Source organism: Oncorhynchus mykiss, chromosome 3 (assembly GCF_057628025.1).
Source record: "Oncorhynchus mykiss isolate SJ-2025 chromosome 3, ASM5762802v1, whole genome shotgun sequence".
Taxonomy (NCBI): Eukaryota; Metazoa; Chordata; class Actinopteri; order Salmoniformes; family Salmonidae; genus Oncorhynchus; species Oncorhynchus mykiss.
In genome coordinates, this window is record NC_143024.1 from 55,301,764 (window position 1) to 55,314,962 (window position 13,199).

At 40.1% G+C, this 13,199-nt stretch overlaps 1 protein-coding gene across 1 annotated transcript in view; it reads right to left on the minus strand.

Moving 5' to 3' along the window:
* The window catches only part of LOC110519993 (inactive dipeptidyl peptidase 10-like), an 81,439-nt gene that overhangs the window by 43,863 nt on the left and 24,377 nt on the right, over nt 1–13,199 (minus strand). Inside the window, exons 3-5 of the mRNA XM_090230591.1 lie at nt 11,439–11,534; nt 8,111–8,205; nt 7,795–7,869 (exon numbers count right to left, since the gene is read on the minus strand). Coding sequence (XP_090086717.1) covers nt 7,795–7,869; nt 8,111–8,205; nt 11,439–11,534 — 266 coding nt within the window. The remainder of the gene's footprint in view (nt 1–7,794; nt 7,870–8,110; nt 8,206–11,438; nt 11,535–13,199) is intronic.

Consider the following 13,199-nt stretch of genomic DNA (forward strand, 5'->3'; position numbering starts at 1 on the left):
CCCAGGGAATTGAGATATGCTGCCGCTTGAGGTTGAACAGACAATACTTCAATAACAACATCGACAGCCCCGATTCATACACTTGTCCAGCCTAATTCTTAAAGCTCAGTAAATCTATATGAATGGCATGTATGTAATTACAGTAAGTGGATGTGGAAATCAGAGTGGCATGTGTTAGAATATCAGGACTAATTCTCCATATCAAGCGTCGGTACGTAAGTGCTCACAGCTGCTGGTGTTTGTATATTTCAATTGTTAAAGCCTCACTGACAGACTCGGATTTTGTCATTTTAATACATTAGAGAACTGAAATGTTCACATTTGAAGTCTAACGTGATGGCAATTGCCGTATTGCTGCCGTCTTAAATTGGGATAATGTACTTTGTAGTTGTTGGGGTTTAAATTGTTCAGAATTTTTTTTTTTGAGAGGCGGGGGAAATACAAAAACCCTACTAAAAGCAACATTGCCCAATTTGTCGAAATAAAGTGACATGATGTTAAAAGATGTTCATTGTTCTACAATTTACACCAGACTACCGCAACAAATAGAGGACACTGAGTTCTCACATCTCACCAGCAAAATGTTAACTCTTGCCTGGAACTAAAACTTGTACAGCTCTTTAGAATCACGGTTGTTGACCACTCAGACAGTTTGTGGGGACTCTGAAAGTCTGAACATTGCCCAACAACTCCCCTGGGATTTATAAGTAGATCTGTGTCTGCAAGTCTATTTGTTAGAAGCTCCTATGCTTGAGTGAGGTAGAACATACGTCAACCATACAACCACTCTTTCCCCAGGGTGTCACCTTAAGGAGAAAAAACAGCCTAATGGTTAGAAAGACAAGCCGGCAACCGGAGGGTTGTCAGTTAAAATCCCGGGTCTGACAGGAAAGTGAGCTGTGGAGGCTGCTGGTATCAAATCCTAGATGCCATTGCCTGCTGTTATGCCCTAGAGCAAGGCACTTAATCCCCACAACAACAACTCCCCGGGCGCCGAGTGTGGCAGCTTTCCGCACCTCTCCAAAAAAACAGATGTTTTTCGGAGAGGTTGGTTTAAAACGTCTTCGGAGTAGCCCCCTTCTTCTCAATTTCCGCCTAAAGACATACCCTAATCTAACTGCCTGTAGCTCAGGCCCAGAAGCAAGGATATGCATATTCTTGGTATCATTTGAAAGGAAACACTCTGAATTTTGAATGTAGGAGAATAAAACACAATAGATCTGGTAGAAGAAAATACAAGGAAATAAACATAAGTTTTCTGTTTTTAATTTTGCTGCATCATCTTTCAAATGACCAAGAACAGCCAAACATACAGATAGGATGCTGAGGAGGATTTGAATGGAGAACATAAGATGGCAACAATAGCCGAGCAAAGTTTTAGACAGATAACTTCCAAAATGAGCGAGCTACATGACATTGAGCTGGAAGTCACCCAGGTGTCCCATACAAATTTACTCAAATTGAACACAAGTGGCCGAATTGGTACAGTGATACATTTTGAAGGAAATAACTATATACAAAATACATAAATGCTATTCTAACACACACCAAAAAAAGATATGTAAAAAATAACTATTTACACATTTTCTATTTACAATATTGTGAAGACCCTCAGTCCTCTACACAATATTGTGCTGCTGGTGCCATGGCCCATAGCAGTCTCTTTCTGCTGTAAAGAAGGGGCTTACTGAACAGGTGGTGCAGGTGATGGGGCATTTCCTGTGACAAAGGGCACAATGACGTCTCCCTTTTTACCCTGAGGCACATTCATGCCTGCAGAGATGAATCTGGACAGGTGAACACCACTGGTTGGAGCAGAAGGGTCAGAGGTAGAGGGGACAGAAGGTGCTGCAGTGGACTTGCTGTAGCTTGCAAGCTCCTGGATGAGCAGCTCCCTGAAGGCTAGCTGTGAGATGGGGGGGCTGTCCACAGCCATTTCCTTCTGGAGGATGAAGGCATTCACCACAGCAATGTAAATGAAATGATGTAAAAATGTCTTGTACCATTTTGTGGTCTTGTGGAGAACATTGTTGTATCCTATCAATTTCTTCTATAATTTGGGTTACATCTGTATGTCTAGACTTTGTTTGAGCTTTTCCTGATTTATTCGCCATCATTTAAATATATAAAATAGCTGAAAATGCTCTTCACAATGTACTGCTATGCGTAACACTCGTGGCTCCGTGAAGTAGGATTTTCAATGGCGAATGAACCTCTTTTACGCCAGAGTTTACGACAAAGGCGGGTCTTCGAACTTATAACCATGACATATTGCCATTTACCTCAGCTCATTGGCTATCTTCCAAGCTTGATTTCAAGATGATCAGTGGGAATTGGGCCAAAATACAGTCAATCAACGATAGACCGCTCCTACCATTGGTGCGCAATGAGGTCATTGATTGGTGTCTTCAAATCGGTTTGTTTTGGTCAATACATCCCGGAAAAAAAGAGCCATCAGGTGTGATTGTGTTACTAACAAACAGAGGATTGCAACGAAACCAACCATGACTGGATAAACGTGTGTTTAGTGTGTGTATTTACCACAAATGTTTCGTCCAAAGTTGAATGAGACGGAAATCACGACGCAAGCGGTTTTCAAATGTTTCATGTTAGGCTTTAAAAATTGATTTTATCAAACAAACTAACATTCACTGTGGAGATAGGGCAATTGGCATTGCCACCAGAGGAATATTTTCAAAGGTAAGCGATTTATTTTATTGTGATTTCTGACTTTTGTGACGCAAATGCTTGGTTAGAAAATGCTAGTAATACTTTTGTTAGCTGGGTGATCTCCTGAGATAATCGCTACCATCCCACTGGTGCCAGAGAGGTTAAAAGCAGAAGTCACATTTGAGATGGACCAATAATGTGATCTTAACTGTCAACACCTGAGCGTCCACAAAAAACTATATTTTGGGATTATCTCCTCACACTTTCCCTCAAAATACAACTTCCAGCCCTCTGTGCAAATACAATGTTAAACGGCGGTGCAAAACAGGAGCGCGTGGCTTGCCTAAGACAGAAAGCCTTTTGTTTATTTTGGGATATTGCCTTTTTGGCATAAGCCTCCGCCACCACGGGAAGGCAGGAAAACACAGACACCTTGAGCTTTCGCTAGACTCTGCTCTGTGTGCGTCCGTCCCTATGGGTTAATCACTACACCTGACTGTGTAGCAGCAGTCCGAAAACCCATCTTAAAGGCCCACTCTAATTTTTGCAGCCGTTTTTGATCATTTAAAATCATTAGACACCCATTGATTCCCTTCCCTGAGCTTTATATTAAACCAAATGGCAGGGATGCCGTTTTGTTGTTTTCCAATGAAGGAGTGGGCCTTTATAGCTGTATGGCTGTTACAAACGTGTCTAAATGGAACGTACACAACAGTGCATGTCAATCGTCTCATTATGGCACTGATAAGGCAGGAGGCATGTAAATGTCCATGCTTGCAACACCAATGTTGATTAAACCACTGTTAACAGTACTGGTGACTAATAAAAAAAAGGCTATTTTTAATGATTGAGGGAGAGTTCCATCTAGTAAAAAATGTCAATAATTGAATGCTGTCAAGTCATATGGCAACACATTGAATGGCTAACCTCTCAGGCTAGTAAAAACACATGTTAGGTCTAGCATAACTCACATTTACATCAATGTGGCACCTCTTTCTCAGTTCCATGTATCCATAAAAGTAAGCATAGGCTATCGCATGGCATATACAGTGCATTCGGAAAGTATTCAAACCGCTTGACTTTTTCCACATTTTGTGACGTTACAGCCTTATTCTAAAATTGATTAAATAATTTATTTCCTCATCAATCTACACACAATAACCCCTAATGACAAAGTGAAAACTGATTTTTTTAAATGTTTGCAAATGTATTAAATATAAAAAACAGAAATACCTTATTTACAGGCATGTCAGAGCAAAAACCAAATCATGTGTCATCAAACTCCTTTCTAGGGAGTTTTTCCTAGCCACCGTGCTTCTTCACCTGCATTGCTTGCTGTTTGGGGTTTTAGGCTGGGTTTCTGTACAGCACTTTGAGATATCAGCTGATGTACGAAGGGCTATATAAAATAAATTTGATTGATTGATGTGTCACGCCCTGACCTTAGAGAGCCTTTTTATTCTCTATTTTGGTTAGGTTGGGGTGTGACTAGGGTGGGTACTCTAGTTTTTCTATTTCTTGGTTGGCCTGGTACGGTTCCCAATCAGAGGCAGCTGTCTATCGTTGTCTCTGATTGGGGATCATATTTAGGCAGCCTTTGCCATCTGTTGCGTGTGGGATCTTGTTTTTGTATTGTAGCCTTTTGCACTACAAAGCTGCACATTTGTTTTGTTACTCTTTATTTGTTTTGTTGCTGGTTCACATTAATAAATATGATGAACGGAACGCCTTCCATGCTGCACCTTGGTCCAATCCTTCCAACAACGATCGTTACACCATGGCATGGAAGGAATTGTCCGTAGAGCTCCGAGACAGGATTGGTTTGAGGCAAAGATCTGTGGAAAGGTACCAAAAAATGTCTGCAGCATTGAAGGTCCCCAAGAACACAGTGGCCTCCATAATTCATAAATGGAAGAAGTATGGAACCACCAACACTCTGCCTAGAGCTGACCGCCCAGACAAACTGATCATTTGGGGGAGAGGTGACCAAGAACCTGATGGTCACCCTCACTGAGGTCCAGAGTTCCTCTGTGGAGATGGGATAAACTTTCAGAAGGACAACCATCTCTGCAGCACTCCACCAATCCGGGCTTTATGGTAGAGTGGCCAGATGGAAGCACTCCTCAGTAAAAGGCACATGACAGGCCGCTCTGATGAAACCAAGACCAAGAACTCTTTGGCCTGAATGCCAAGCATCTAGAGGAAACCTGGCACCATTCTTACAGTAAAGCATCATGCTGTGGGGATATTTTTCAGCGGCAAGGACTGGGGGACTAGTCAGGATCGAGGGAAAGATGAACGGAGCAAAGTACAGAGAGATCCTTGATGAAAACCTGCTCCAGAGTGCTCAGGACCTCAGACTGAGGCAAAGGTTCACCTTCCAACAAGACAACAACCCTAAGCACACAGCCAAGGTAACGTAGGAGTGGCTTCAGGACAAGTCACCGAATGTCCTTGAGTAGCCCAGCCAAAGCCCAGACTTGAATCCGATCTAACATCTCTGGAGAGACCTGATAATAGCTGTGCGGCGACGCTCCCCATCCAACCTGACAGAACTTGAGAGGATCTGCATAGAAGAAGGGGAGAAACTGTATGCCATGGGTATGCCACGGGTATGCCATGCTAGTAGCGTCATACCCAAGGAGACTCAAGGCTATAATCTCTGCAAAAGGTGCTTCAACAAAGTACTGAGTAAAAGTGAATAATTATGTATGTGTGATATTTCCGTTTATATATATATATATATATTCAAAGATTTCTAAAAACCAGTTTTTGCTTTGTCATTATGGGGTATTGTGTGTAGATTGATTAAGAAAAAAACAATTTTAATCAATTTTATAATAAAGTAACAAAATGTGGAATATGTCCAGGAGTCTGAATACTTTCCGAATGCACTGTACCCTCATCAGATCTTCGTCCTCCTCTGCATTTTGAATAGGCTCTTAGCTACCCTACTAACCATCTTCTGGTGATTGGTGCAGACTGCATTATACAAACCGGTATCTGAATCAAGATGACTGCTGTTGTGAGCCACTCTCATGTTCCCAGGTCTGCTATTAAACAAGATTAAAATTGGCTACACATCGAAGTGCCTAAAAGGAATGGCTTTTATGCGCTCCAGAAGAATGAATGCGAGAGAGGAGCTATATAGGCAGCAGGAAAAGATTTGTGTGGAGCGCAGAAACCAAGTATTGTTTTAATGGACACACTTTGAGAGCCATAGGCTAGAGTGTCTATGTATACTGACTGAATAAGAGTTCATATTTTTAATAGGTTTTGCTGTAAGGTCTTCATTTTTGCAAGCGAGATATTCAATTCCATCAGGGCATTCAGTTGATGAAATGTGTTAATGGCACTCGTTTTGAAGCTGTCACTGTTTATTGGGCATCCAATGTTTTTCAATGATAGGTTTGGAGACATTATGACTGTAGTCGGCTATGACACACAGTTCAAGTGAAATATCGGGAACTCAAAGTACGACTGGTTATTCCATTAAAATACCTGCTTCATCATAAGGGGTTATGTTTGTGCGAAATACCCTTGATGCTGAGTTAGGGTTAGGTCATTACTGAGCCAGTAACAGATTGCATTCAGAAGATCAAAAACCATGTTGCTAGTGTTTCGTAGCCAATTCTTTGTTGTTGTTTGCAACCAAACTAATGGATAAGCGGTCGGTCGTCTGAGTAGGAAAGGTTTCCCCCGGATACCACCTATCTTTTCCTTTGCTGGAGCCTCTTCCTATTATGAAAGAGAAAATCACTGAACACAAGAATGGGAAATTGTTTCTGACGGTTTCTGCAAATATGTGCTTTCTCTAAGTATTGCAAAGTATTCCCTATCATTGCATGTTGCTAATTATTCATCCAAGTAACACAGTTCAATTGCACATCAAACAAATACAATTTTGATTTGATATCTATCGAGCCCGTAGCCTATCGGCTTACGTTAAACGATAATTGCTTTCTCTTTGAACAACAGTTATTTTTGTACGATGATGGAAAAAATGTCTTGGATTGTTTACAACAAATTGCTTTGATGCGGATACAACTTTTGTCCTGAGGTTAATGAAAGGGTTGAATTTGAATGGAGTGATGTAAAAATACGACAATAAATCTACACAACCTCTCATTATTTTCCAAACTGTTAGAAACAGGGCAAAAACATGTTTTTCCACTATGTAGTCATACCACAAAGAATAAACACATTCGACTGAGACCAAAGGCACCTTCAGTGGGCATTCCATTGGCCCACAAGTACCAGAAATAACCATCCAGTGAACCAAGCAAGCTATCCACTAACGTTGATGTTTTTGTTGGTGCATGCCAACAAAGTTGTAAATATTAATAATTATGGTACGGTTGCGTTATTTTTAGTTGATGGGTTGTGCTTGAGCATTCAGAGATGCATCAGTGGGATACTATCCAAATACAGTGTTTCCCATATCTATATAGACTCAAAAAGACCTGAATAACGTAAAGAGTTACAGTATCGGTTTGGACCTACAGAAGCAAACAATACGTCAGCAGGGAGTGAACTAGTAGTATTTACAAAACATTTCAACGTCACTATGAACCTAATAAGAGCAGACACAGGTAGGACATGAGGAAGAAGACAAGCCCTACGCCTTTTAATGCAGTTACTTTTCCACAGAGTTACGAGTCCAGAGAATTAGCTTTCTTTACCAGAACATCACAGAATACGAACAAGAGGAAGGCCTCAAAACACCACCGCAAATGACATGGCCAAGGGTACCAATCTCACAGAAAGGTCTCTTCAGGCACTCACTGTCTTTATTGTTCTCATTCTCTGTGCATCTGTTGTGTCTGACATCTCTTTCTGAGAAATACTGAAGGATGCATTAGAAGGAAACCCGGAGACCACAGAGACACACAGGCCCAACACCATTCATTCTCCAATGTCATTCTCATTAATGTTGTAAAACAAAAAGTTTTTTTACTGTACCTCAGATTATTGTGTTGTTATTCATTTTCAATATCAACAAATGTTTCTCATGACAATAACCAAACGAGTTGGCTATACAGCATAAATACATCTGGGACCAGGCTACGAAGATGTGTATCATTTTGAGATACTCTTCAGAAATGGCACATTAAAATCACTGACCTGTTTCACGTCATAGCCCAGAAGAACGAAGTTTAGATCTGGAGAAACTGCAAACTTGGAGGCCTTAAATGTTGCCTGGTAAGAAAGAGAAAAGAGTGGAAAGAGAATGAGAGATACTGTGAATGTTCATCTGCAGTTACAGTCCATTCAAATGTGTTGTTCTGAAGCGTGAAATATAATGATTTATTGGATTAGCATGAACTAGATGTCAGCTCGGGGGTTAGAACTTGCAACCTTCCGGTTACTAGTCCAACGCTCTAACCACTAGGATACGCTGCCGCCCCAGTTGGTATGCACTGAGACGGTAAGTACTCACAAAAGTGGTGTTTTTTAGTAAGAGGTCTGTCTCATTGCTCTGCGTGTTGGCTTTGAACACATCACCGTCCCAGCTCCTGAAAATGATCTCCTCATCTGTCAGAGAGAGAGAGGGAGAGAGAGAAATGGGGAAGAGAGAGAAAGAGAGAGGACCCTGGGTAAAAGGTTGTAAGGTGAATAAGTGAAGGGTAAAAAGTGAAGCCAAGGCTGAGACCAAGGGTTATGGTTAATGCCTGGGTTTGTTTAGGTTTTTATACTGGAGAACCTTGCTCATGAATTGCCTTGAGGTGCTTAACAATGGTTTGCTACATCCAATCTAGTTACTCATTATTCATTCAACTTGGCCCACTGCCAGTAAATTACAGATGTCACAATGAATGGCTAAGAGTTCCGGTGCTCATATACAATTATGGGCATCGTGCCAAATATGTGTTTTTAAGCATAGCCACTTGTCTCAGGTATCCTGTATAATGACATCCCATGTGAGACATCCCTTGTATGACGCACCAAATATGACTTGTCACTGCAATGAGAAATTGAGACACTCAACATGCACGGTAATCTACCGACTCACTTAGAGAGTATCAGTGACAACTTGGCTCAGTATTATTTCACATCAACAGGAACAAATGTGATGGGAGTTTCAGCCAATATCTTTAATCTCTGGCCAGTTTTACAATCTGGGCAGTCCAGGATTTCATTAATGCTTTTGACGGACCAATATCATTACAAAGCCCTCATCTCATATACAGTAAATGTCATTGAATGAGTTCTAAGGCGTCAACCTTGGGCCGGTGGGCTATAAAACAGAGATGACTCAGAATACATTAAAGTAAAATGACAGGCAAGTAAACATAAAAGAGTGATGGATGGTTGACTTATGATCAATAGGAGAAAGAGGGTACAAGAGAAGAGAGGGGACCAGAATGTTATTAAGTTAGATTTTTTAGATGACACTCCTTCTAAGGGTACTTGATAAGAATGTATAAAACTGTCATTGTGATTCATAATTGGTTTGCAGTAAGTGACATTGTGCAGTAGCATACTGAATCAACTGAAGCCTACTAAACTGTAAATATTGTGGCACACCGTGAGCTTGTAGTCTTGAATCAACCTGTGGTTGGCTGGTATTTATATATTGCATTTGTGCAACATTTGTGCTGTACAGATTGTATGCAGACCCTATGGAGTGCCCTTTCAATACAATGTGTTCAATGCCATCTTCCCCTGTACATGATTCACTGATACTTTTCACCCCCCAAAATGTTGGTATTTTCCTTTGTGACGCAGTGCAAAAAAAAAATGTTTTGTCAAATTTGTCAGACAATCCACATGTTATGGAGGCCTGTGACAAAGCACAGAGGCACATTTGGATTTGCGCTTATGCTTTGTGTGCTCTGCTCAGAAACTGTGATGTACCTTCAAGGCAACCGTCACATCCACTTGCCATCTGCCAAGTGTGTTGACAAAAGACGTTTCATCCAGAACTTCATGAATAGTGTCCTTATGTGAAAGCAATTTGACAAAGTATTTTTTATACTGTGTCACAAAGGACATTTCCACACTATGAGGTTGGAATAATGCTGTGAAATTGTGAATAATATTAATGCTCTTTAAGTGTAAGAGCTGTTTGACAAGACCTGTTCTGTGCTGTGTTTATTTTTTTATACGCTATGACTTTACTTTTTTATACGGTATAATTGTTACTCAGAAATAATTTGATATTGACATAGAAACGGCTGCATTGGACCTTTAAGAATGTCAGTGAAGTAATTAGCAGTACTTCAGGGGTTTGCACTCAGGCAGTTGTGAGGAGCGCTCTTTGAAATTGAAGGATGAATAGTGAGGCCCCATCTTTCAGGAGTGGAAAATAGAGCATGACCGCAAGGAGACAGCAGCATGTCCTAGCCTGTCAGAAGACTGAGATGCTGAGTGAAGTAACAAGCTGACAGCACCTATAGACAAGCCAAACTCAAACTCTTAGACAGAGAGACTAAGAAGGGGAGGAGTGCCTTGTCATGAAAGGTGCTATTTGTGATGCTTTATTTATGATATTTTGAAAAGACTCTCCTTCAGATAATGTGGATGAAAGGATACAGTGATTTGAGAGTGTTATAAATTGGTCTGACCCCTTCATATCTGCAACACCGCTTCTGACACTAGTCACAGCCTGACAGTGCTAAAATACAGACTTCGCTTCACATACTGTAAACACAAACAAGTGAAAGCAGCAGTGATTTGCAAGCTTCAACTTAACGCATTAAATCCCTCTCTGATCTTCCGGAGCTTGAGTTGTTAATGGTTGCAGATGGTACATCCCGTACTGTTCTGGCTCCGGAGTAGTGAATGTATGAGGAGGGAACGATTTATAACCAAGAATGCTGGTTCCCAACGGAGCAAGAATTCCTATAGATTACAGTAATGTATTCTATCATTGTTCTCTGCTGGTGCTATGATTAATTTACACCCCACTGGTGGTATTTAAACAGTGATTGTATCAATGTTACCTTCTCATGCATCCTCTTTCAAGGCTTGTGTTTGCTTTTAAGGCTCCGATAGGGCTTGAAATGAGTTTGTTTCAGTATAATGTTCAAATTTGTGTAATACAGTTTATTTTATTTCATGTGTTTGCTTATCTGCTGCAGTAGGTTAACTATTTCATGTCCATGTGGAGAAGATTAACCACTTCCGGCCTCTCCGAATTAAATTTACATTAACACATTCCTTAACAGCATGAATATGTAATATCAGACAAACAGCAGCAGTGACGGTAGTTTGGTACCTTTAAAGGCTTCGGAATATGCCAGCACAATTCATCCTAATGGCAGAACAATGTTCCTCAGAGATATACAGTATGTTGTTTCCATTGAAATTCAAATGTCGATTTTGAATGGTGTGCGGATGAACAAACACCACCAGAGACAATTGGCAGAAACAAATGTACTTTGTCAGCTCAGAACGCATTCAAAAATCTTCAAAGGACACAATTCTTTGAGAGCGTTTGATGCCTGTGCCATTTCTCTTTGAAAGCTTTTTGATGTTTACTTTTGGGCTTTGCTCTGTGGTGAAACTAAAGAGCAGATGGGTGATGTTTACGGATCTTGATTTAGTGAGAGGCACAAGTCTCCAGCAGATACCACGCAGATTTGATGAAATATGATGTGTTCAGTCAACAGGGGAGACTAAATTCGAGGAGCAACAGGTCCCAATAATGGCTGCTCAGCATTCATAGCAAATGGAAACAAAATACATTTGAGACAGATACAATGTTATTACAGATACGAGCGACATTAGATATGTAGAGTTATGAATATACTGCATAAACATACCATTGATCCACTTAGCATCAGGGTCATGCACCTGGAACTCTCGTTGAAAGAGGTCATCCAGTGTCAATTGAGTGCCTAAAGACTTCGCGCCATCATCTGTGAAGAAATGACACAAAGTCTTCAAATAGACATAGAGAACACTTTTACATACAATTGTCAGTTAGCTAAGGCCATTCCCAGAATGTTGGGCAATCAATCGCAGCGCTCCAATAGATAGAAACTGTCATCATTCACATTTAAATCACATGAAAGCCAGTGAGGGCTGTGGCAAAAACTGAGCTTTCGTTAAAAATAAATGTTTAAATTGCTAAATAATTGAACAGTGCACCAGGAGGATTTTTCTGAAGCGGAATTATAATTTTTGTTACATTGCTTGCTTGCTATCTCATGTGATTAGCTGACCACCAAACATTGCTATCGCTAGCTAGCTAGATAGCCACTTAATATAACTATTTTTCTTAAAATGTAAGTTAGCTAGCTAAGTTATCAATCTTTTGTCATATCAGGATATGATTTGAGAGCACTAGTTTGCTCCAAAAGTGGTTATAGCTTTGACTGCATGCTGACAGTGAATTCAGAGCCATTCAGTAGTGTGTCCATCCCCTCTGCCCAGATTGGGTGAAAACACACTTTGGTGATGCCATTTCACTTCCTTATGTTATAAAATACATTTTACCAAGACAAATACGATAATTCATGTTCTGAATCGTTCAGTGGGGTCCTTCTCTAACATACTGTATCTTTACCATTATATCAAAAAAGTTGGATTTCGAAACGTAATACATCCAATAATGAGCACCGAGCTCTGTTGACATAGCGACGCGGGTTTATCATAACTTTCGCGGTTGACATCTTCAAAGTTGTTTCCGCGGGTTGCGAAAAGCTAAATTAGCATGACATGAGCTGAATTAAATGTTAAAGGCTTTGAAAATAAATGTCGGTTGACATTTATGTGAGAACCGGAATTTTGAATGAATATGAAAGCATACATTGACATATGAAAATACTACATGTCATGTCTCAAAATCTATATCCATTTTACCTATATAAATATTTTATGTCCTGTGGATTCGAGAAGAAACATGACGATTTCAACACGATAGTGAGTGCATTAGCCTTCATTCCTGCACAGAATCCAGCCTAGCTGACACAATTAAATGTTCTCGATTTTTTAGGCTCTATTTTTCTCTTGATTTAGTCACTGTAAATCTGTCCATCCTACAAGTGTAACAACTCCAATAACCAGTGGTGGGAAAAGTACCCAATTGTCATACCTGAGTAAAAATAAAGATACCTTAATAGAAAATAACTCAAGTAAAAGTGAAAGTCACCCAGTAAAATATTACTTGAGTAAAAGCCTAAGAGTATTTGGTTTAATTAAATTTACTAAAGTATCAAAACTAAATGTAATTGTAAAAATGTACTTTAGTAAAAGTATAAATCATTTCAAATTCCAAACCAGATGGCATAATTGTTAGTCATTTTTTTTATTTGGCACACTCCAACATTCAGACATCATTCAGAAACAAAGCATTTGTGTTTAATGAGTCTGCCAGACGAGAGGTAGTATTTGTATTTATTATGGATCCCCATTAGATGCTGCCAAAGCAGCAGCTACTCTTCCCAGGGTCTTCAGTTTATACAATTTTAAAGCATTACAATACATTCACAGATTTCACAACACTGCCCTCAGGCCCCTACTCCACCACTACTACATATCTACAGTACTAAATCCATGTGTATGTATAGTGCATATGTTGT